The sequence below is a fragment of the Hyperoodon ampullatus genome, assembly GCF_949752795.1.
Source record: "Hyperoodon ampullatus genome assembly, chromosome: 1".
NCBI lineage: Eukaryota > Metazoa > Chordata > Mammalia > Artiodactyla > Ziphiidae > Hyperoodon > Hyperoodon ampullatus.
The window spans coordinates 128,106,402-128,132,103 of NC_136914.1; the positions used below are offsets into that span (position 1 = coordinate 128,106,402).

The following is a 25,702-nucleotide window of genomic DNA, read 5'->3' on the forward strand; positions in this document are numbered from 1 at the left end:
CATCATCACCATCAACACCATCATCACCACCATCATCACCATCAACACCATCATCACCATCACCACCACCATCACCATCACCATCATCATCCTCGCCATCATCCTCACCACCATCACCATCATCACCATCATCACCATCAACACCATCATCACCACCATCATCACCATCAACACCATCACCATCATCACCATCATCACCATCAACACCATCATCACCATCATCATCACCATCATCACCATCATCACCACCATCACCACCATCACCGCCATCATCGCCATCATCACCATCATCACCATCATCATCATCATCACCATCATCACATTATCATCACCACCACCACCATCATCATCAACATCTGAAAGGTTAAATGGACAGTGATCCAGAGCTGACCCTTGACTGTTGGTTCCACCCCTCACCAGCAGGTGATCATGGGCAGGTGACAAATGTCCCTGACTAGGGACAGAGTGGCCACTTCCCAGTGGCTGAGGATGAGAGGAAACAGTAGATGGTAAGAGATAAGGAAGCAGGTGTGAAGATGGAGGTCAAAGCAAGGAGGATGGGGAGGAAGGCTGGGGGGTCAGTGTTGAATCTGCCTAGAGCAGCAAGGCCCACGGTGGCCCTCCGCCACGGCCCGCCTGGGGTTCGGCTCTGACCTGCCTGCCCACCTCCCGTGGGCACTCACGTCATGACCAGCGTCTCGTCCCCCGGTTCACTCAGCAGCCCGTCCACAAACACGGAGGTGCTGGTGAAATTGTGCGTGCTCCAGGTGAGGCCCTCGTCCACACTGAACCTGCCGAGAGAAGGGGAGTCACCACCTCGGGGCAGGTGGGAACACATCCTGTGTCCAGGACGAGCTGCCTCACTGGACCCAGCCCTGCCCATGCCCAGGGATCAGAGCTGTCCAGCTGAGGTGGCTGGGAAAACAGGCAAGAGCAGTGGCCAACCCCAGGGCCAGTCCAGTGTCTCGGCCACAACAGGATCCCTGACCTCACGCTCTCCTGGGAGGTCACAGCATCCACCCACCACCAGCAGATGGCATCCACATCTGCTTGGTGACACCACAGTCAAGGAGTCCTGGGTGTGTGGTCTGGGTCCCAAGCTGCTTTGTACCCCTTGAATTGCAGTTATCCAGGCCTTGGAAACATCCAGGTCAGCCCCACACAATGCCCGAGCCCAGCCCAGGGTTTGCCGGGTCATTGATGGGAGCTTACTCTCTCTCGGTGAGGCATATCAGTATAGCCAGCTGCAGTGCAGAAAGATCTTTTTCAGACTAAAGTGATATTGGCTTCCTGGCAGCTCCCCCAGCTCTGCCTTCCAAATCCAGAGTTCATATCTGCCCTCACTTCCCCACAATAAACCTTCACCTGTCTGAAGCTGATGCCAACCCCACTCTCACCTGGGCACACGCTGCTGGCTTCCTTCTCTGACCCCACCTCCTCCACTGAGCTAATTCCTGTCCATGCATAAATGTCACCTCCTCTGAGAAGCCCTCCCTGCTCCCCCAGGATGGGGTGGGTGGGGGCCTCCTCACAGCCCCAGGCTTCCCTCTGGCCCACCCGACCATGCTGGGTCATCATTCCCCATTTCCTCACCTCTCCAGGCCTGGCCAGAAGCAGCTGTTGGGTGGGAGGACTGGGGACTGTTCTGAGGGGTTCCCAGGTGGGGAGAAAGAGCCCCTACCATCCCGCACCCAGTGTTGGGTCCCGATGGCCTTACTTGAGGATTTTCAAGGGGATGGAGGTGTCCTTGATGGCCACGATCACACCGCCGTGGTCCAGGTAGAGGATGTGATGCTCCTCCTCAAATACCTGCAGAAGACAGCAGCCGGGGGTCTCAGGGCGGGACCCTGAGGAGGGTCGGAGGTTGTTCAGGGTCTGGGGTCGCTCTCCAGCGGGGCAGAACTGCCGACCCGCTGCCTGGGGGGCAGCAGCAGAGTCCGGTTCCCTGAGGCGGGGCTGGCCTGAGGCTCCCGGTGTCCCCAGGCCATCCCCATGCTCCCCCAACCACCCAGATTCAGTACGTGTGGGATGAATGGATGCAGATGGTGATTTCTAGACCACTGACAAGAGAGAAAAATGCAAATAAACACTGCAGGTGGTCCTGCCTAAAGGAAAAACGTATGCACCAAAAAGGCCGACACATGAGGATGAGAAATAGTGGAATTTAGAAAAGCATTTAGGATAAGCATCACCAGTAAAAGCAAACCTGTATTTGACATTAAGATAGTCCACGTGCCACCTCCTTCAGGAAGCCCTCCCTGATGCCAGGTTGCGTGGGGAGCATCTCTGGGCCCCCTCTCCCAGCACTTACTGCACTAATTTGTCATTGTTTCCTCCAGCCAGGGAGCTCCTCAAAGGCCGTTCCTGCCTCTGAACCCTTTCTGTGGCCCGGCACATGCCTCAGCTCACAGCTGGGGGTGCCTGTGCTCAGGGAGTGTGTGGGGGATGAATGAATGAATGAGTGAATGAGTGAATCTCCACCAAGTCCTCAGGGGACAAAAGGTCGAGTGGCCTGGACAGGGCTCTTGCAGGAGGAAATACCTCTGGTGACGTCGCTTGTCTGCAAACAGCCCTAGGATGGGGTCCCATTTTACAGATGAGCAAGCTGACGCTTGGAGCTATGGGGGCCAAGCCAAGGCCTCAGAGCTGGTGGGTGGCAGAGCCGGGTGTGGCTCTTTAGTCCTGCCAGGACACCGGGTGTCCCCTCTAGATCTTCCATGAACACAGATACCTAGACGGCCAGCCTGTGTCTTGACTCCACACAGAGAAGGGCACCAATGTCCCCTGCCACATCCCCTGCAACCCTGTACCTCGCCTACGGGAAGTGGCCCCATCACGACCACCTGCAGTGGGCCAGGGCCCCATTCACCTCCCACCCTGTCTGACCGTCTCAGGGCCTGTGGGTTCTGTAGCAGGGTTGCAGGGAAACTCAGGGGGAGACGGGATGGAGCCAGGACCCCACACCCACAGCCCCTCGCCGGGGGCTGCACGCTCACGGGTGTCAGCTGCTCCGCACAGGGGCCTGGCTAGGCCTTTGTGCCTGTGGCTCTGGGGCCCCTCCTGGGCCAGGGAGGCAGCTGCTGCAGAGCTTGGTGCCGAGCGAGGCCGGAATAAGTGCATCTCCAAGCAGATGTTGACCCAAACGTCGCTGCCTCTGCACTTGCCCTGGCAGAAAGAGCCCCGAAAGCTCCCACAACCCGGGGACCCTGTTCTAGAGCAATGAGCGAGCAGGAACGGGGAAATCATTTTTTAAAAAAACCACACACACCCACACAACTATTAACTAGCATCTTCCCCCCGATCTTCTATCTTGAGTCTTCCGTTGTTTGAATGTCTGTTTTTCCAGAGCCAGCAGGAGGCACTTGGGGAGGACCCGGAGCAGAGGCCTCACCTCTTAGGAACAGGAACTTCAGCAGAGCTGGTGGTGCCTCCAGGCCAAGCCCTCAGCCTTGACATCCCATTACCCCCACATCCCCTAACCCCACCAGAACCTTCCAATGGCCCCCATGGCCCTTAGAATCACATCCAAACCCTTCCCTGGTCGTTGGGGCTCTGTATGAGAGGCCCTTGCGCACTCTCTCCCACCTCCCGTATACCAGTCACCCTGGTCTCCTTTCCCTGAACACGTCTCAGGCCCTTTGCACATGCTGTTCCCTGCCTGCAAAGCTCTTCCCCAGATATTTCCACCTTCTCATCATCTTGCTGGCTTTCCCGCTGCTCACAGGAACTCTCTAGGAAACCCTTCTGGCTTGACTAAAGAGGAGAGGTCCCTTACGAAGAATGGTGGAAGAGACCCGGGTACCTGTGAACTGTGCCCTTAAACATGTCTGATGCGGGGGAGGGGAGAACTGGGTGACTGGCACGGGGGCGTCTGCTGCGCGTACAGAGCCTTGTTTAATAGCAACCACGCTCAGAGGTCATCTCCCCATTTTCCAAAGAGAGACCAGAGGCTCAGAGACACACAGCAACTTGCCTGCAACCACATAGCTAGCAACTGGCAGCGCTAGGGTAGACCCCAGGTCTCTGATGGACCGCCTGCCGCATCCACCAGGAGCCGCTGTCACCACGAGCAGGACATTCTCAGCAGGAGGAGGATCTGTGTCCTGCGAGTGACGAGGTCGCAGGGTGGGGTGAGGGCCCAGAGCACTAGCTTGGGGCCTCCCGGATCCACCCCTGCATCTCCCTCCCCCCAGATTCCATGGCCGCACCTGCCGGGGTCAGAGGAGTCCCTGGGCCTGGGTGTCCTAAGCTCTGGCAGGTGCTCTGGGTGGCACTCTGGATGCGTGTGCTGCCTGCGGCTACACTAACCCGGAGAGCACCTCCTGGATGAGGGAGGTGACGTCATGTGGACTTAGGTGCTGTGGGGAAGAACTTTGCACAATTCCCCTCCTCGTCTCTCCACCCGTCAGACACACCCAGTGTTTCAGGTCCTCTGTCTGGGTCCTGGGATCCAGAGGTAGAAATGAAAGCTTAACGCTCCAGAAATTCATAGCCCAGGGAAACACCCCCCGCCCCCTGCAAGGAGACAGACCACCTCCACCCAGTGACTCGCCCACTCGGATTCCAACAACAAGCAGCCCATCGAACCCACCCTCTCTGCCCAGCCCAGGTTCTGCCACAGTACAGGGCTCCCAGCCCGTGTTCTGGGGGTGAATGATGTGCTCCCGTTAAACTCGAGACCTGAGCCAGCGGGCACCCCGGGGTTGGGGGGGCGGGTCACAGCGCATCGGGCGAGGCACGAGCCGCTTGCTGGGGCTGGAACTGCGGGCAGGTGGAGAGGCCCGTGGATGGGCCGGGCAGCAGGGCTCGTGGGTCAGCTGATGGTTGGGACTTCCTCCCTGCCGTAGGTGGTTGGGGACACCCGAGGTTTGCTTGGGGAGTGGGGAGAGCAGATTCCCCTTTTAGAAGCTTCACTGGGGGAGGGACGCTGAGGGGGGAGGGGGAGGTGCAGCAAGCAGACAGTCTTCTCCTCCAGGAAATAGTGAGCTCTCTGTCCTGGGGGTTATTCAAGGAGAAGCTAGGCTCCCTCCTGGGACCTCCGGGCTGCCAGGCAGGGTGGTGGAAACCACGCTGGGTCCCTAACATGGTCCTAGAGGCACACTGCATGCCGCAAGCACATCCGTCTCTGCCTTTGAACTTGCAGAGGCCTCTGCCCACCCGCCCGGTGGGAGCCCTCCTTCCCACTCCACTGGGGGCCTAACCCGCTTCCTTTCCTGGGGAGATCCGCAGGGTTGGTATAGTGAAAGGTAAGCCGGAAGTGGGTCCTTGGATTGCTCCCAAGCAGGATTTAGCTCCGGGGCGTGGCCCCGAACGTGTGCACAACCCTCACTTGCACTCAGACCCCACATCATTTGCACCCTCCTCCCGCAAGGACAGGCAGGGGGGCGTTTGTCCTGTCCATCCACTGAGGAGATGGGGTGCCTCCCAGCCATCCCAGCAGACCCCCACGGGCAATTCCACTCTCGTTAGCTTGGGACTCAGGAACAAGGGGGCTCCAACACCCACCACTGGATCACAGGGTCTTTGTACATCCGTTGCTATGGTTTTCTGTGCCTTGACCATTGCCTAGGCAGGGGACCCCCAATCCTTTCTCTCCCACACCCTGAGTTCTAGAGGGGGCTCCTTAAATGTGTTCTGGCTATTTTTTGATCATTCCAGGGAAGTCATGTTTTTAAAATGATAAATCTCCCCACCAAAAAATAAATAAAATAAAATAAAATAAAATGATACATCCCTTAAGCATCATGCACAGTGTTATTTGTAATTCACATTCTAAGAGTTTTCCTGTAGAGACAGCTCATTGCATCCTTGACAAACCGGCCTGAGCTCACCTGGTCGTCTGGCCTTTGTGCCACCCTAGCCTCTGCCTACTGCCCCCCACCAGTAAACGCCTTCCCTCTGACACGCACGCACACACATGGGCATCCCCCGCTCCTCTGCCAGGCACTCGAGCCCCCCATTCCCCCACCCCTCCCCCATCACTGGGGAAGAAATGGGTACCTCAGCTCAATCTTGAACAGACATTCTCCCATTTAATTCTGACAAGTTCCCAAGTTTGAAGTCTAAGCAAATTGCTTGACAAAAGTGGCCACCGTGAATACCTTTCTCTTCTGTTTCACCTGGTCTATTAAGTCTAACAAGCCGGAAGCAGGGGGGGGATTTCTCTGATAAGTGGACAGGTGGTGACCTTTAAGAAAGTTTAGACATGTTTCACTAGTTTTAGTGAAATAGGAATATTATAACACAATAAATCTCTTGGGCCCTTTTCAAAATTCCTTGTTTCTTGCATATTATTAAAAAACACCAGGGCTTTAAACCCAGGGTACAGGTGAGCTTCACACTTTGGGGGTTAACATATTTGTCCAGAGTGGTACCTGGGCAGGGGGCTCTAAGTGGGATACTCAGGGGTGCAAAAAATTGACCTGAAAACAGAGCTTCTTACATCCACCGAAAGAGGAGATGCACACGAAAATTTAATGCATTTTCTTAAGCAGTTAAAGTAGAAACTGTCACTCCATGAAGCTGGCAGACCAGATGAGGCTTTTTTTTTTGCTGGAAAGAAATAGCAAGCGTAGAGGGAGATGGGGCCTCTCCTAGGGCGGAGCGCGTGGGTTCGGCTCCTGGGCTGCCTGACTGCACAGGGCTCTGGACCGTCAGCCTTTGCTCCCTACCCGCCCTGCTCTGCGTGACGCCCACTGGCCTGCAGCATCCCGCCCTCCAGTCTGAGAATTTGAGCCGCATGTGGGCATAGCAGGGAGGGGTCCTCACAGTGTGACCCCCAGTGCTGGGGGCCGTTCCCTGCATCACTGCTTTCTCCTGTTTCTTCTCCCTTTCCTGCTTTTTCTTTTCTCGGGCCACACATCCATCATCCCATGGATGTGTCCCAGGAGGTCCCACCCAGACTCTCCGTGGCCCCCCAAAACCTGCTCTTCCCTATTTTCTCTTTCTCTCCCAAGTCTGTGCCATCCACTCAGCAGCTGCCCCTGCCAGGAACCCGGAGGTTGTCCTCGGGGCCCCCACTTCCTGGCCTTTGGGCTCAGCCAAGCTTCTGAGTCCCCGTGTGGCTTCCTGCCGGAAAGCACCTCCAGCCCGTCCCTGGCATTGATCCCCATCACTTCGATGTTCACGGTAACCTGTCTGACCGTGGGAAGATGCGTCAGATCTGGAATTCTCCAGCAGTGCCTGCTGAAAGAACAGCAGCGGTGGGGGCAGCCTGGCCTGGGCTCTCTTTTCACAGATGGTGATGTAACATCTGCTAAAAGGAGCTGTGTGCAGCCCCTCAGGTAGGGGAAGATGAAGAAGCGTGTCTCAGAACTCCTCTGGGAGGGAGGGGATGAGAGAACAGGCTCTCCCAGGAGCCTCGGCGGAGTGAGCATGGTGGGCTCCAGGCCCCTCCCTGCCACCTTACCTGCCTCCAGGTGTGCCCACAGTCTGATGTGATGTACATTTCTTCTTTATATTCCACCAGCTGGGAGCCCAGGTTACCTGGTCCAGAAGCAAAGTGGCAGGGTTGCTCTTAGGATCGGCCACTCTCCCCCTTACCAAGGTCTGAGTGCAGCCAGATCCCCAAACAAGGTTGGTGTTTGATGTGCTCTGGGTCTACACCTCCCAGCACCAAAGCCACCCGGCGGATGCCCCTCTCTGCCCTCCTTGTATAATGATGGGCCTGCTGTCACCACTACGGGTCCTAGTCTGAGCAGTAAAAGATGAACTTTGCCCAGAGAAAGCCAGCCTCAGGCAGCTCCGGCTGAGCCCAGGTGCAGGCAGAGCTTGGGGACTTCAGGGGGACCCATGGTGACGAGTATGATTCAGGAATAAAAAGCATGGAGTGGGGGTCAGGGACAGGCTAGAGAGGATGCTGGCTATGTGGGCAATGTGGGGACACGGCAGCCCCTGATGGGCTTTAAACTGCGGCTAGACATGGCTGGGCTTGCATCTGGAGGCCCCCTGGGGGCCGGGTGCAGGGGAGGCCAGAGGCAGGTCCAGGGCAGTCCAGAGCAGTCCAGGTAAGAGGCAGGGTGAGCACAAAGTAGGTGCTCATTAAATATATGTTGAGGGGATGTTTGGGAGGATGGTGAGGTAGGCACCAAACCAGCTGGGCAGCCAGGAGGCTCCTCCTTGTTCGTGGTTCACTTGAACCCATACCAGCCTGGCAGGTGGGTCACCAGCCTTGAAGGCCACTCTGAGGGGCTGGGACTTAATCCTGGGGCTGCTGCCAGAGGGGGAAGAATCCCCACTTAGCATTCAAGGTGACTCCAGCTTACAGATAGGAAACTGAGCCTAAGTGGACCCCTACAGAAAGAACGGTGGCCACCTAGAGGACGCAGCTGTGGGACAATCTCAGTGGTCTCTGAGCTGGGCTGGATGGCCCTAAACAGCCTCCTCGGAAGGGTCTCGGACAGTGAGATTTTCTGATGGGTCAGATTGGGCAGGTTTCTGCTGTGACCACATGATGATGGCAAGGACCAGGGGCCTGAGCTTCCAGGATGAAGGGGACCTGTTATGAGGACACTGAAGCCGTTCTGGACTCTCTCCTGGAGCCCCTGACCTGGGCAACTTGTGCACCACTTGCACTTTGGAGACTTATTCATGTGGTGCTGTCAGAAGTCTCTCTTCCAGAGCCAAGTTTAGATGTCACTGGAAAATCCCAAAGGAGATGGATTATCCTCAAATAGATGAGGCAAAGTGAGTTCAAGTAGACTGGCAGAGGGTTTGTGTGCCTGCCTTTTTTGAGGTCCAACCAACCACCAAAGCTTCCATCCATCCATCCATCCATCCATCCATCCATCCATCCACCCACCATCCCTCCATCCTTCATTAATTTATCATCCATCCATCCATCCATCCACCATCCATCCATCCACACATCTGTCTCTTTTTCATCAATTCCACCCACTCACCCACTGCTGCACTCATTCATCAGCATTTGCTGAGTGCCTGCTCTCTGCCCAGCCTTGTGCTGAGCCGTGGGGAATCCAAGCTGAGTAACCATGTGCCTGCTTCCAGGGAGCTCTCAACCTAGCCGGGGAAGAAGGATGCCCTGCAGCTGTGCACAGAGCCAGGATGCCTGCGAGTCCAGGAAACTGTGAAAGCAGAGAAGGGAAAGCTAACGGACCCATGCAGGAGGGGCATCAAGGAGAGGTTCCCGCAGGAAGTGACCTCTGCACTGTGCCTCAAAAGACAAATGCCACTGGCCAAGGGCAAGGGGCAGGTGTGCCAGGCAGAGGGACCGGCCTTGGCGACAGCATGGAGGTGGGAGGCGAGGTCAGTCAGGGGAGGTGGGGCGGAGGGTCAGCTGCTGAGCTGGGTTCCCTTCTACCCGCCCGGCCACCAAAAGGTGCTGAGGAAAGGCTGCTGAATGAAAAGAGGGAGATGAGTGAGTGAACGCAACAGCTGGGCGGGGGAGAGGAAGGAAGGGGAGCCCTTTATCCCCCCCTCCTTCCAGATGCCAGCAGAGACGCCAGGACCCACGCATCAAATACAGAAGCCGTGCAGCAAAGGATGCGGCGTCAGCTCAACTTCCCAGGCAAATTTGCAGTCGGTGATTTCAGGGGTGCGATGTCTGTCTTTTAAGTGACGCAATCTGTTTTCCTTGTTCCGTCTACCAAGGCTGTCAGGCTGCCAGTCACCTAACAGGCACCGGGGAAAATTAAGGGGAAATTCACAGAACGCATCCACAGGCCACCAGAGTGGGAGGCTCTGCAGGAACACGGGGGCTGGTGCCCTCACTTTACAGAGGGGAAACTGAGGCCTGGGGATGAGACTAAGAAAGGCCTCCCTCTACGTCCCCTCTGGGCTGTTCTGGGGTCTCCTTGGGCCTCCTCCCCCGACAGCCCGACCCCTCCACCCCGCTTCTGTGCTCTCAGGGCCTGGTATACAGTAAGCGCTCACTGAATGTGCATTTCCTCTCCCTGCTTCCTCGATCTTCAGGTTTCAGAGTGGCTCAGGCCTCAGGGCCAGAACAGAGCAAAGCGACAGCACAAGATCCACCCCAGCCCACAGCTGGCAGAGGGGGAAGGTGGCCTGGACCCCTCACTGTGGCCCCCAACGTGGCAGAGCCCTGCGGCAGCTGGAACAGGAGCAAGGGGACCGCCCCTCGGGTCCTCTGGTTGCTGCCAAGTCCCCAGCTCCAGAGGGCCCGAGTGACCCCCGGCTGGCTGATGGGCCTCAGGTCAGCTCTTGACCTGCTCACGCCCCTCGGCCTCTCACCTGGGATTGATGAGATTGATTGATGGGGTTGATGGGTCCCCGACTGGCTGAGTCACAGAGGAAGGGACCCTGCAGGAGGGCTGGGAGGCAGGGCTCCTCCTGGGAGCCCCGGGGGTCTTCCTGGCACAGAGCGGGCGGGGGTGCTCCGAGCTCCCCGTCACGGCCCCTCAAGGTTTTTTCAGCCATGTGACTATCAGAGCCAGCGTCCGGGAAGCGTTTGCAGCCTGTGCTCTGTGTGGTCCTGAGGATTCACGTCCGGATGAGGAGCCTGAAGCAGCGTGTGCTGCGTGGTGGCCCAGGACGGGTGCAGGGCATTGGGGCAGGGAGGGCCTTCGACCTGAATCAGACCTTTCAGTGCCCCCAAGTCCGAGATGATTATCCTCATTTCATAGATGAAGAAACTGAGGCTCAGGGAGGTGTAGAGCCCCAGAGCAAGAGCTCAGAAAGGCCCAAGTCAGAATTGGGCCCGGCGCCCTCTGTCTCAACCATCCGTCTGTGATTTGCTACCTCTGCAGGACACATCCCCTTGACACGCCCAGTCAGGAAGAACATTCCAGCTGGCAGTCTCAGCCCGCTGGGTTTATTTCTGGGTTCACTATGGCTGTTTCTAGACCCTGGCAGTTAGAAGCTCGAGTTCCGGTCTTTGCTTCTTGAACCATCCTTTTCCCTTCCTCATTGGATTCATGGCTCCATTTTCTACATCCATCTGTGGGTCTGGCCTCTGTCCGCCGAACCGGAGGGCAGGTCCCCAGTAGAAGGGCCCTGGCATGCAGCCTGGCACAAGGGCAGTGGTGTCCAGCCACTGTTCAAATGACAGGGCCACCTGTGGAAACACACCTGGTGTTGATGCTTTCTACCTGATCCCCAAATCAGCCTTATGATGGAGGTTTCATCCTCTTTTTGCAGGTGAGGAAACTGAGGTTCAGAGGGTCCAGTAAATGCCCAAGGCCCAGCAGCTGGAGGCGGTAGAACCTGGGGCTTGTAACTCCCACCTGCCTGCCTCAGGGTGGAATGAGGGATGGATGGCGGGGAGATCAGGAGAGAGACTCCCTGGAAACAGGCAGCCATCGCCCATGGCTGCCTCGGGAAGCTCAGCCAGGCACAGGCCGTCACGTGGCCCCATTGCTCCTGCCACATTGTCCAGCCCACTGTGGGGGCTGCTAGTGGGAAACTGGTCCCTGCTCAGCGGCTGCGGCGGTGCCCGAGGGAGCCCAGCTCATTCCACCTTCCCCTCTGTTCCCAGCAGACGCTCAGGGCTGGAGTGGAGGATGTAAAACACTTACACCTTAATTGGCCTACATTGCACGGATGGATCCATCTCAGAAAAGCCACGGCGAGATGAAAAAGCAGCAGAATGAAATATAAATGTAGCATCCTGCCCTTGCCGGGGACAGTGAGAGGGAGGGAGGCTGCCAGCTCACACCCTCCACTCGCTGTTCTCCGTGTGACTTGCATACAATGAAGTGAACTTCCTGCAGCTCCTCACAGCATCCCTGGGGGGCTGGAATGGTCGTCCAGAGCTTTCAAGGCCTTTGAGCGGTGGAAACATTTGAAATTCCGTCTTTTGTACTTTGGACAAGAATTTGGGGTTTCAACCCCTCACGAACATGCATTTTAAATACACCATTGAGCTGATCTCCCTGTGCGATGCGGCTGCTTCCCACTAGCTATCTATTTTACATTTGGTAGTGTATATATGTCCATGCCAGGTGGGATAGGGAGGGTGGGAGGGAGACGCAAGAGGGAGGGGATATGGGGATATATATATACGTATAGCTGATTCACTTTGTGATACAGCAGAAACTAACACACCATTGTAAAGCAATTATACTCCAATAAAGATGTTTAAAAAAAAATACACCATCGCCCTCAGGTCCAGGGAATAGAGTCCACAAGACAGGGGGTGCCCAACATGGGCGAGCCAGCCTGTCCCTGCATGGGACCTGGAGCCCCATGAGCTGCACTGAAATCGAGGCTGATGTGTGATTTTTCATTGATTGACGCACGTCCATCATTGAAGCGGGCAGACCCCGCCCCAATCACAGTCATTGACTAAGACCCCCAGGGCCGTAGATGAACAGAAGGACGCTCAGAAGATGAAAGGTTTTACTTGCAGTCTTCTCTGTCTGGTTGTGTCGCTCGCTCCCCTACTGGAAAGCCACCCTCTCCAGAATAACGTGAGACGCCCCTCGGATAACCAGGGTCTCCCGCCATCAGAGGCCCACAGAGTGGACAGGGGATCTCACCTCCTGGCCCCTTCATGGGCTCTGATTCGGTCGTTCTGAAAAACCCGTTCCCGCCTCTGCCTGGAAGGCCATTCCTGCCATCTCAGCATGGCCACTCATTTATTCATACACTCATTCACTCATTCATTCATTCATTCATTCACCCTCTCACACACAGCCAGGCCCGGGCCTCAGTGCTGGGATACGTCTGCTGAAGGGGCGGATGTGTCATCCAGCTCAGGGTCTGGGGCGCAAATCCTCCGGGTCACAGATGGTGCTGGAGTAGACAGAGGGAGGGAGGCCCTGATTCAGGAAGCTGTGAGACCCGGCCCAGGCCTTGGTGGTTCCCCCTGTGTGATGGGCAGATACACTGTCTCTCCGACTGCCACTCGCCCCATCTGCACCCTGGCTGTGCAGAGCCTCAGCCTGGCCGTTCCACAGCCCAGATGAGTGGCGGGCCTGATGGGCCCGCCCCAGAGCCTTGCCTTCTGCAGGTTCAAGGGGCACAGCAGCCCCTCCTGGGGCTGGGGCTTCCCTTCCCTGAGGAGCCTGGGGTGGGTCTCAAGCTTCCTGATGGAACCTTGCAAGCTGCGGGCAAGTCTTCCCTCTCCTTGTGCTCGTTTCCTCCTCCATAAAGTAGGGGTACTGACGTCTCAGGGTTGTCATGGTGATTAGAAGAGCTCAGGGGCTGGCCAGGGAGAAAGGGCCACCGTAGCAACTGTGGACACGATGGACACGGTCCTGCCCTCCCCGCCTTTGTCTCCATGGCGTCAGGGACCCTTCCCTGGACTTAGCTTCTGAGAGCTGGTGAGGCTGTCCCCACTCTGATGGGTAAAAGGAAAACCAGATGCCAGCCGCTACCTGGCAATGGACTTGTAAAACATGTGATTTTATTTGGAATGATTCTTCTAACTCACATAAACCTTATTTTAGAGTTTTATTAGATCGGCATACATTTAGTGATCCCTGAAGAAGGTTCTAGTTTAATGGGGTAGACAGACACAATCACAATGTATACTTCTTTTGTTTCCCCTTATGTTAGTTGTATATGTGTCTCTCTCTCCCCACTAAACTAGAACCTTCTTTAGGGACCAATAGTCAACCATGATGCAAGTTGTTCTCCCGTCCATCTATCCATCCACCCATCCATCCATCCTTCTACGTATTCATTCACCATTTTGTTATCCATTCTTCCATCGGGCCATCTGACTATCCATTCTTTCAACTATCCAATTTTCCTTTCACCCATCCTCCCACCCATCCATCTATCCATCCATCCATCCTTCCTTCCATCCATCCATCCATCCATCCATCCATCCTTCCATCCATCACCCATCCACCTTTCATTTAGTCAATGCATATCAGGTGCCCACTCTGGGCTACGCAATTACCCCTCAGGGTGATGTGCCAGGTGAGCTGACTTCCTAGAGGTGCTGTGGCACTGCCCCCAGTGGATACACCATGGCCCCAGGCCCGTGACCATCAAGTTAGATCCTTGAAATTGGAGCATCCTGCAGGCAGTGATGGCTCCTGACCGTGATGGCAGCCTCTTACCTGCACCCATGATGAGGCCGGGGGCAGTGTCCTTGGTGTGCACAGTGCCTGACACGTAGGGGTTGTCTGCCCAGCGCAGGTGCAGGTGCAGGTGGCAGTCCGGCTGTGGGGGGTAGAGAAGGAGCCATGGTCAGCACTTGGGAGGGAGAAGTGACCTGAGAAAAGTAAGGCTGATGTTGAATCCAGCCCTGTGGCTTTTTGGCTGTGAAGGTGGGATCAGGAGTGCTTCAGAGGGGTCAGGGGAAGGCAGACAGGAGGCTTGGAGGCTGACAGTCAGGTGAAGGCTGTCAGGTCAGGACCAGTGGAGGGTTCTCCCAGCCTGGGTGCTGGAGGGTGGGCTCCCCAACGTGGCTCCTGAGTGCAGAGCTGGGCCGCAGAATGGGACTCCGGGAGGGAGACTGCACGGTCCATGCCCACGTTCATTCATTCATTCATCCGCCCAGAACATTTACTGGGGGTCTCTTAGGTGGGCATCAGGCGACAGCTGCGGGACACCCCGTGAGCCCTGAGCCCTATGGGAGAGGCAGGGGGTAAGGTGGGCACGCTAGAGCCCAGTTTACTCACGAGCATCAGTGCAACCTTGACGCAGCCCCGGCTGGTGCCCTGGCTGGAGGGGCAGAAACACTGGTTGTATTAAGACGGCCAACGGCAACTCACGGGGCTGTTCGGCTGCCTCTGGGCCAGCGCCAGTACTTTACAAGGTGTGCATCACTGAATGCTCTCAACATCTGTACTGTCATCCCTGCTGCGTTGATGGGGAAACTGAGGCAGAGTGCATTTAAGCAACTTGCCAGGGCAGTGGTGGGGCTGGGACCATGGCTGAGGCTGCCTGGTTCCAAAGTCCATGCTCTGAGCCCCGTGGAGGGTCTGGTACTTCCAGGCAAGCTGGGCCAGCAGCCCCCAGAATGAGGAAGCACCAGCTGTTTCCTGCCCGGTGCTGCCAGATCCCTCATCTGTCTCCACCCCAGCTGCCTGCATCCCACCCTCTGTTGAGATGGCAGAGGCCACAGCCAGCTCCCCTGGGTGGGGCTGGGGGATCCCGGGGGAACAGACGAGCTGAGAATGATGTGTCCTCTGGACTGACCTTCCCGAGTCTCCTCTCCCCTGGCCTCGGTGACTCAAGGCCACAATCCCTCTGTCACATCCACAATAGACCAAGAGACCACAGGGCATGGGACAAGGCCCAAGGTTTCTGCACAGCTCCCTCCAGGCCACCGGACACGGCACTGGGCAGTGACCCGCCAGCCATTAGCCGGGGCTGCCTGTCACCCACACCTCCAGGGTCATTGCAGAGCTCCACTGTCATTGCTGTATTCTACTGTCTACCGAAATCCATCGAGAGATGGTTTTTCTCTACAGTTTATGTTTCTTTAACACTTTCTCCTGGTCCATGAACTGAGTATGTTTTATACAGATTATCTGAAGTTAAAAATAAAACCGATAGTAGGTTGGATATGGATCTGGGTCAGATGCCACCAGGGCCCGATCCAGTGGGAGATGGGCTCTATTTGTCTGTACCAGAGTTTATAAAAATGTATTTGTTGCATCACATACTGTATGGTTCCACGGACAGGAAATGTCCAGAGCAGGGAAATCTATAGAGACAGAAAGTGGATTAGTGGTTGCTCAGGGCAGGGGGTGGGATGGGAGATGGGGGGTGGTGACTAAAGGGTACAGGGTTTCCTTTTGAGGTGATGAAAATAGTCTAAAATGGACTACGGTGGTGGTTGCACAGCTCATGAAGATACTAGAAACCACTGAATTGCACACTTTAAATGGGTGAATTGTATGGGATGTGATTGGTACCTCAGTCAAGCTACTAAAAACAAACAAAATAAGAGGTGGCAAAATGAGCTGAAAGAGGCCCCCTCCTGAAGCAGACGTGGTAGGCTAGAGGCCCTCCCCGGGGCAGCCTGGGGAGCCCCAGGCTGAAGATGGCAGGGCTCTGTGGACCGGGGAGCCTGGTCACGGAATCACCCCGGAGGAGAGTTCCCATCCAGGAACACCTGGATTGAACAGGACAAACTTGACCCACTGTGGAAGGTGCAGCTGTCCCCCCTTCTGGATTTCTCCTGGTTTCTTTCAGCTGACAAGCAGGTTGGTGACCTAATACCTGTGGTGACACCCTTCGGTCCCCTCACCCATCCAACGACCAGGCACTAGCGGGGAGGGCGTGTCCAGGGGGAGGGGTGCCCGTGGCCTCTCTGAGCAGGGCCAGTCTCTACCTGCAGAAGGAAGCTCTACAGCAGGAGGAATAGGACCCTCGGCAGGGACGTGGCCCGCCCTCCTGTGTCCCACTGGCACGCTCCCGGGTTGAGAAGGTCCGGCCCAGGCATGGCCCTGCTCTGGTGCCCCAGAGGTCCCGGGGGGCCAGGCGGGGCCTGGAGTGGCCAAGCTTCTGGGCTGGTCTCCCCAGGCTGCAACTAGCCTTTTCCACATTCCCTGATGCGCTGTGCACACAATATCACTGCCTCTGTGTGCAGTGAACAGAGCAAGTCAGAGGCTGTGGCTCATAGAACCTGGCTGCCCCTCCCCCTCCCCAGCCCACTGCTGCTCTGTGCTGACTGCTGGTTGCCTGTTGGGGCCGGAAGTGGAACACTCCTCAGGGTTCCCTGCGGTCGGCAGTGGCCCACAGACAGAGCTGCAGTCCCCTTTGGCGCCATGGAGGGCCACACAGATGTCTTCCAGCCGGTCCTGGAGCTGTAGCGGGTGCTCTGCTGGTATCTGACAAGCTGACGCAAGGCCCAGCCAACTGAGCTGAGCTGATAAAGGGCGTGGAAGGCCAGGCAGGCCTGGAGAGGCCGACCCCCAGGGCACTGGGCACCTGCACATGTGATGGGACGGGAAGCATTGAGTGCCAGGCTGCTTTTGGGGTGTACAGTCAGACACGGCAGGGTCCCCCGAGGACACCCAGGCCAAGGGTGGGAAGACCTCAAGGACAGGCTGGTGCCAGAGCAGTCGGTGCTGAATGCCTCGTCCTGGTGGGGTGGCCCGGGTACCTGCAGGGCTTGGATGGATGTGACGCGGACCAAGCTGGGAGGCCCACACCGTTCCAAGGCTCCCCCTTCTCGGCCCCTCTCCATGCAGGAGCTGGCTGGTGCTCCCAAAAGGCATCCAGCAAAGACTGCCGGAGGGCTGGAGGGCCACACTGTCAGCCGTCCCTGCCGGACACCCCACTGCTCAGCTCAGTCCGGTTGCTGAGAAGAGTTGCCACAGGCAGCAAAACGAATGGGTTTTCATTCTGAATCCAGATGTCAACAGATACAAAACCGTCTTCCAAGGGCCATTTCTCATCCTAAAACAGGTCTGATCCACACTCATCTATTCCCTGTCACTGGAAGGAAATCTCCCCAGCCAGAGAGCTGGTCAAATGGCTCGGGAAAACCTTCATGACCCAGAGTTAAGAGAAAAATGGAAGACTCAGAAATCACACACACGTCAGGATCCCAAAGATGACTTTTTAACGTGAATATAAGCCAAAGGATTGACCAGAAAAATGCCCGATTACCATTACTTCTGGGTGACGTGGTTACAGGTGTAACTTATTCCCCTTTTTATACATTTCTGCTTTTTCCAAGTATTCTGCAATAAGCAGGAATCACATTTCTGATGAGAAATAAACCTTCAAGTGTAGCTTGCCCTGTGCAGTTGGAGGCTGTGTGGCTGAGTGGACACAGAGAAGAAACCCAGGAGAAGGGCCACGCTTGCTCACCCGGCATGCCCCCCACCTGCTGCTGCCAGGTCTGCACACACAGGGTAATGGGCCTCGCAGCCAAGGCTGTGATTTCTGTCTTTTGTGCCCAGCTGGGTGTCCCGATACTTGTCCTCTGTCCACTGTGCTCATCGGGCTCTCTGCGTGCCTGCCTGCAGCCACATACTTACCAGCTGACCCCTACTTTTATTATTTTAAGGCCAGGGCATAAATCTTGAAAGGTTATCTCCTCGCTGAGCTGCATAATTGCAGACAAGAATCTATTCTTAGCGAAAACTTGCTTTGACAGATTAATATGGCTTACCTTTGTCGATGATGATACAAAAATTAGCCCTTTCACAGCAATTTTTTTCTCAGAAGAGCTTTTACAAGGGGCAGGTGATTAATTCTCCCCGGTGGTCGACAGGTGTTATTATCCCGTTATTAGCGGGAGGGGGGCTTGCGTAGAGGCCGAGCACAGGCCCCTAGTCGGTGAGGTCAGGGAGCGAGGGACTGACACTGCCCAGGCTGAGGCTCTGCCCAGAGAGCACAGAGCCCCACCCTGGCCCTGGAGAGTGGTCAGTGGCTGTCCAGGCAGGGTGCCTACCATCTTCAGGGGCCCTGCAGAGATCCAGGCAGATCTCAAGAGGGCAGGATTGTTTGCTATTTTGTGTACTGATGTATTCCCAACACCCAGAACAGTGCTTTGCACATATAGGTCCCCTTATGTGTTTGTTGAATGACTATCCCTGTGAAATAGGCACTGTTATTCTTTCTAGTTACAGAGGCACAGCAATGATGGGGGTCCTTGACTGTGAGGGGCTTCCGATCGAAGCCAGGGGGAAATAGAAGTAAGTGTGCCCAGTGAAGCCTTCTCAGTGGAGGGGATATCTAGACAGGGTTTTCAGGTGTCAGTAGGAGTTCACTGAATAAGAAGAAAAGGGCATTCCAGCCCTCTCCACCCTCAAGGCAGTGAAGACACTGGGGCAGCCTATACTCATATTCATGTAGAAAGGCACCCTTGGAATAGCTGGACTGGCTTAGGGCTCATGACATTTGGGCTGTGTCCTGGCTCCCCCTCACTTATCCAGCCCCTCACTTCCACAGAGTGTACTTCCTGGCCCTTGACATTGGCCAACAGGGCTTAACAGATGCACAAGCGGGCTTGCAATGTTCTTGCAATGTTTCTGCTCACTCTCTTGCACCTCTGTTATTGCCTGAGAATGTGCCTGGGCTGGTCCCAGAGGAGGATACTAGATCCCTTCCTAAATCGACCAACCCCCAGGTGCATGAACGAGCCCAGCCTCTCACAGATCTCGAGAAGAGTGATTGCTGTTTGGGGTGGCTTGTTACACAGCGTTGTTGTGACAGGAGCTGACTGATACACTCCCCTCTCTGACTTCCAGTTAACTCTTCTGTAAAGCAAGGAGTTTCATGTGGCCCTCTCCACCACACCCAGAGAAATAGGTGGTTCATGTCTCCCAGATGGCCCTTCTCAGACATCAGCATCTCTGACCCCTGGGGCCTGAGGTAACGTCTAGTGCCCACCCCGGGGAAGGTGTATGCAGTGAGCAGGGCACTTACAGGCTTGCAGTTGGTTGGTTTCCCGTTCATGTCCGTGCTGGGAGGCCTCAGGTAATCCCAGTCTCGGCCCTTGCTGTAGGTTATAAGCGTCACCACCTTCCCGTCAACTTTTTGGTTCGCCAGAAAGACTCCTTTCACCCCTCGGACCTGGGACAGAAGTACAAGAAGGATGACAAAAGCCTGCCCAGCCCCTTGCTAAGAGCTCTGTGTGCACGGCCTCATTTCACCCCAAGAACAGCCCAGAGCTGAAGCTGACTATACACCCTGGAGGCAAGTGGGTCTGTGGGGGAAAGGGACCAGAGACACTGGCCTGAGCTTTGACTGGGAGCCGGTACTGTCTGACCCCAAATTCTGAGTGCATTTCACAACACTGAGCTGTCCTCCCAGATCCAGACCCCGGCTGTTGGACGGCGAGCAGAGCCCGGGTCCCCGAGGTGCCTGTGCATTTCGGTCACGCTGTCTTTAGCTGGAGCTCCTGATTCAGAGCCCTAGCCCCTCGCCTCCCTCCCAGTGGACCCACAGGGCCTGGACCCATGGAATTGCTCTGGGCTTTCCTCCAGGGACTGCCTCAGCTCAGCCCCACATGCAGATGCCAGACTGTGAGGACAGGGTCCGTGCCGGCTCCAGCCTGCCCTGGATGGGGGTCGAAGTCCCCTGTGCCCCCTTTCTCAGGGTTTCTTGAGGGGCCAGGGCAGTGAACACACACATCCTATCATCGGTTACTGAGTTCGCGCACAAGAAAGGGTCAGATATCAGCAATTCCCAATTGTTCAACCTCCTGGTCCCACAGAAATGAACATTTTCGGCAAGTTCCTTGGGCACGGAAGACTTGGCCCCAGTAACCGAGGCCCGCTGGTGTGGTCTGAGTTCCTCGGGGCCCCCGTGTGCCCGAAGCAGCTTTGTTTTTGTTTGTTTGTTTGTTTGTTTTTGCGGTATGCGGGCCTCTCACTGCTGTGGCCTCTCCCGTTGCGGAGCACAGGCCCTGGACGTGCAGGCTCAGTGGCCATGGCTTACGGGCCTAGCCGCTCCGCAGCATGTGGGATACTCCCGGACTGGGGCACGAACCTGTGTCCCCTGCACCGAAGCAGCTTTTGCTGCTCTATAAATAGCATGAGGCCAAGGCAACTGAGGCTGAGTTGTGGGATTTACCTGAAGTTCCATGGCCAAGTGTGATGCTTAGGCTGAGAGTGATAAAACACAGTTGTTAAGTGCCTTCTACGTGGTGGGCAAGGGAATTAATGTCCGTCTCATTAAATTATCAGACTCCAGGAGGTTGGTGCTTTCCTAAGCCTCCATGCCAAATGTCTGACAGGTGGGGAGCAGGCCAGGGCGGATCCCAGAGGTTCGGACGCACAGTGAACCGTGTATGAGCTTCCTGTGGCTGCTACAACAGGTAACAGACAGAGGGGCTTAAACTACACACATTGATCATGCTATATAGCTCTGGAGGCCGAAAGTCCAACACAGGTCCCATCGGGCTGCAAGCAACTGGTGTCTCCGGGGGAGACGCGTGTCCTTGCCTTTCCCCCGTGTCTAGAGGTGCTGGGGTGCTTGGTTTGCGGCCCCTCCTGCTTCTTCAAAGCCAGCGGTACAGCATCTCCCTGGCCATTCTTCCAGGATTCTGTGTGTTTTTCTGCCTTTCCTTTCTGCCCCTCATTCCACATGTGAGGACCCTAGAGATTGCAGTGGGCCTCACAGAGAATTCTGGAAAACCTTCCCATCTGCCAGTTGCTAACCTGAATCCCCCTTTGCCTGTGTCTTCTGCTAGGATGCTTCTCTCTGGGTTGGAGACCAGGGGTCTGGCCCTCATCTCCACAGACGAGGATTAGGGGATGGTCCTTCTGGGGGACAGCCCCAGGGGCAGGAGGACCACAGCCCCTTCTCTCACTCATGGTGACATCACTGTCTCTGGCTCACCTGAGTCATCACCAGGGGGCGGGCACCTGGCCTGCTCGGTGCTGAGTCTAGATGCCTCCCCTGATGTCCTAGGGGCAGATAGGTTGCTGATTTGCCCAGTGATGGCTTGCTTTATTTGGAAAGCGCCCTTTTATATCCCGACCGGTCTCCATGAAAACACTCAGCAGTAAATAACATGGACCCTCCCATCCCAGAAGAGGTAGTAACAGGCCGAGTTTCCCTGGGGAGGGTGTGATCAGCTGAGTGCTGGCTCCCAGTATTGATGTGCCCACTTCACATAACTGCCCTCTTCATGACTGTGCTCACTTCCTGGGGGCTGCCGTAACAAAGCATCACAAACTGGTGGCTGGAGGGAGGGCTTAAAACAACAGAAATTTGTTCTCTCACAGTCTGGAAGCCAGAGGTCCAAAATCAAGGCGTTGGCAGGGCTGCCCTCCCTCTGAAGTCTCTCAGGGAGGATCCTTCCTGTGTCTTCCAGCTTCAAGTGGCTGCAGGTGTTCCTGGGCTGCGGCCACATCACCCCACTCTCTGCTCTGTCTTCACAGGGCCCTCTTTCCTGTGTGTCTGTGTCTCCTCTTCTGATCCTTACCAGGACACTTGTCATTGGTTTAGGGTCCAGCATGAGCTCATCTCAAGATCCTTCAGTTAATGACAGCTGCAAAGATCCTCTTTCCAAATTAACTCATGGTCACAGGTTCCAGGGATTCGATGTGGCTGTAGCTTTTGTGGGCCCCCATTTAGCCCACTACAATGACGGTCTCCCAGCTGTGGCCAGGGTTCCTCAGGGTCAGGGCACAAGACTGGAAGCCCCCTCAACCCCCTTCCTAACCCAAGCTCCAACACAAAGAGGCCCCCGGAAAAGGGTTGCCGTCTTGTCTGGAACCAGGACCCATCCTGCAGAGGTCAGAGCTCATAGGCCCTTGAAAGCTCAGGCCTCTCGGGGCAGTATTTGCCTGTGACGTCTGGGATAAGACATTTTTCCTGGATCTGACATTGGATGAACGATAACCATGACAGTAATGGAATTGGGGCACGTGTAGAACCTCTAGGCCAGGCCCCTCCCATGCACTATCTCAAATCCACAGAGAAGGCACCTGCAGTGAAAACTGTCGAGAGCCTGCTGAGCACTGAGTTGGCATCAGGTGCTGCTGTATGTGTTTAACGGAAACAAATTCACACAGCAACCCTCTGAGGAAGGTACTACTGTCGTCTTCATTTTGCAATGGGGACACTGAAGCACAGAGTGGTTAAGTAATGTGCCTAAGGTCACACAGCAAATACATACCAGAACTGGGATTTGAACCCCAGCAGTGGGGCTCCAGAGTTGTGCTTGTAACCACTACCTGTGATCCCCATTAAGTGGATTTCAGAGAAGCACAATCACTTGCAAGGGGGCCCAGCTTTGGATCTGGCCACTGTGAACTCCCTCCCATCCCCACGGCCTCTCACTGCCTGATCTTTGGCGTGAATCACTGTTCCCTGGCTGCTCAGCTGGCTAAGTTCTGCTCAGCCTCAATTCGGTCTGCACCCCTTCCTCCAGGAAGTACTCCCTGACTTCCACCCTGGGCTGGCCGACTGCCCCTCATGGTGTCTTCTAGAGGCTGACACACCAGGTGGGAGCTGGTCTTCCTGTGGAGTCCGGAGCCCTGTGAGAGGTGGTCTACTCCTCCTTGTGTCCCGGGGGTAGGGCCTGGAGCCTGGCGTGCGGTACAGGAGCTACATATACCCGCAGTGGGCCGTGGACGCTCCTGTCTGAGGTGCCCTCCTTACGTGTCAGTTACACGCCTGTCCTGTGTGTAACTTTCAGCAAGCAGCAGTGAGCCACAGGCTGTCCAGCTCGGGAAGTAAACCCTGACAAATGGGTTCTCATTGTAAACAAATAATTACATTCATTACTCCCTTGGTTCTGCTCAGCTGATGACAACTCAAAGAGGAAGGCTGCAGCTCTGGCTCTGTCCAGGAAGACGCCTCCCACCTGGATTGACCCGCACTGATGCCCAAGGCTCGGCTCGCCACCCACGGGACACCCTCCCCAGCTCCGCAGGGACAGTAGAGCCTGGCAGGACCGCCACCGGCGTTTACTACGAGAACGCATGGCCCCTGCAGGTGAGCCCACTGGCTGGGGGCTCCCTGAGGCCAGGGCATGAGGGAGGAATTTAAGGGTGAATGACCTACCGAGGGAGTGCTAGCCAGGAAGATGGATGGAGCTTGGACCGACACCCCTGGGCTGCTTCTGGTTTTTTGCTGACTTCTGGTCTACCTGGGCAGGTGGCTTGCCCTGTCTGAGCCTCAGGTTCCTTACCTGTAAAGCGGCTGAGGGACCCCCTGCCCGGCTCTGGTGTGGACAAGAACAGAGGAGGTGACCGTGAAAGGCCAGGTCCAGGCTGGGCCCACGGTGGGTGAAGGATTGACATTTGCGGAATCCAAGTACAGGAGGGTGCGTGGATGTTTTCTTGGGGGAGGGAGCCCGGCGTGGGAACCGGAAGCCCCAGTTCAGAGCCTCTGATCGGCCCCTTGGTGTCACGTGACAAGAGCAAGTGGCTTAAATGGGACACAGATGGGGGCGGGACCCCAGGGAGGGCACAGGGAGGTCTGAGGACTGCAGGCAGGGAGGCCTCAACCCCCAACCTCAGAGAGAGGAGCTGCAGGGCCAAGGGAGAGACAGAGGGAGCAAGAGACAGCCAGACGGACATGGGATACACAGAGGGGAGGGACAAGGAGACCAGGGCTGGGGCCGGGGAGGCCGTGAGGCCGGAGATGGACAGGGGAGGGTCCCAACTTCCGTCACCTGCCTGTTTCATGCAGTGGCGTTCAGGGCAGGAACGGCTTTACAGATGACAGATGGTGATCGAGTGGATGATGGGGACCACTAACCTGAACCCCAACTCAGCAGAATGTTATCCCCCCCCAATTCCATTCTTCTCATTAGCAGAACTGTATCACAAGGTACTCCATTACTGTTACTTGAATTTCATCAGAAAGAGCAAGTTTTCTCTCCTGTTCTAAAAGTACCTGCGTTGTACCCTTTTGACCGGCAGTCTAAAACATTTGGCCCTTGACAGAATTTTGGCAGGTCCCCGGGTTGGAGCAGTGGAGATGGGGAGGGGGGGGAAGCCGGGACAGGGGTGCCACCTGGCCCACCACAGGCTGCACTGAGGGTCCCACCTCGAGGATATCGATGACCACGCTCTCCTCCGCCTGGCGCGAGCTGCGCACGTCCCCCAGCACCAGCGAGTAGCGTACGCCGCGCAGGTCCGACTGGTAGAGGTTGTAGGTGTCGGTCTGGTACCACTCCTGCACGGCCACGAACACCTGGCTCTCGTCTGTGCTGATGACCTGCAGATCCTGGGGACGGCGGGGGAGCCGGGGTCAGAGGCGGGCTCGGGGCCCAAGCGGGAGAGGGAAGCTGGCCTCGGGGGAGGGGGAACGGGGGGAGGGGTGAGCAGGCCTTGGGGGCGGGGCAGGCCTCAGGCCTGGGGAGTGAGGGGCTTGGCCACAGACCTCTTGGAGTCAGGCTGACCTAGATTTTCATCCTGGCTCTGCCCTCTCAGCTCTATGACCTTGGCCAAGTCCCTTTACCTCCCTGGGCCTCCGTTTTCCCACCTCCGAAATGGGGATGACGTTCCCACCCTCTATACTGGGCGGGGGGAGGGATGCCCGGGCACTGGGTGGGGCGCAGTGACACCTCCTCCCATCTGCCCCTGCAGCGAGGAGGGGGAGCTTTCCTCCATGCACCCCCAGACCATCAGAATGCACCCCAGACCATCACCTCTGGGAGGCAGGGAGGCGTCTCCTCCCGGGCCCCTCCCCCATGCCATCCTGAGGATCAGGCAGGTCATCTGTCGTTCATTCATTCAACAAGTATTCATTAAGCACCTACTGTGTGCCAGGCACTGTTCTAGGCCCAGGGCTACACCAGGGAGCCCCACTGGCCTCTGCCCTCTGGGAACGTACGCTGGTGGGAGGGATGGATTAATTCACTCCAGCCTCACGCCCAGGACCGCATCACCAGCCTGCTACGGGAGCTGCCCTTTGCCCACAGCTCCTCCTGGCCAGGCCACCGTCACCCTTGGCCCCCACCAGGCACACAGCCAACAAGGCCCCCTCCCCCAGGGCAGCGGGCTGCCCAGGGCCCTATGGGAGCCGAGGGCAGGGGCCTGGCCAGTAGGCAGGCGGGGGGCTGCCCTGAGCAGGTGAGCAGCCAAGGCCAAGGCCCAGAGCCTGGGTTCCACCTGGACCAGAAGGCCAGGCAGCACCTGAGTGGGCAGGGCAGCCGTCTGGGGCTTCAGCGCCAGATTTTACAATTCAGAATTTTAAAAAAAAACAAAAAAAACCAATTGAATAAAAAGGAAGAAGAAGAAACCCAGGGCTAACCTTACTTTCTTGTTTTTCTTTTCATTCCCAGGCAGCACCAACTACTGCATGGGAGGTATGTGAAAAGGCATCTGAACAGGCCCATTTCAAAACCATAAGGAGCTCTTATTCTGCAGCCTCTACTGTTTGCCTTCTATCACTCCGAGAC

The 25,702-nt window shown here is 56.4% G+C and overlaps 1 protein-coding gene across 1 annotated transcript in view; it reads right to left on the bottom strand.

Moving 5' to 3' along the window:
* The window catches only part of SORCS2 (sortilin related VPS10 domain containing receptor 2), a gene marked incomplete at both ends in the record, with an annotated part of 488,460 nt that overhangs the window by 29,885 nt on the left and 432,873 nt on the right, over positions 1-25,702 (bottom strand). The window contains 6 exons of the mRNA XM_079717755.1: positions 684-791; positions 1,718-1,809; positions 7,409-7,485; positions 13,989-14,091; positions 19,264-19,410; positions 24,346-24,525. Of these exons, the coding sequence (XP_079573881.1) occupies positions 684-791; positions 1,718-1,809; positions 7,409-7,485; positions 13,989-14,091; positions 19,264-19,410; positions 24,346-24,525 (707 nt within the window). The remainder of the gene's footprint in view (positions 1-683; positions 792-1,717; positions 1,810-7,408; positions 7,486-13,988; positions 14,092-19,263; positions 19,411-24,345; positions 24,526-25,702) is intronic.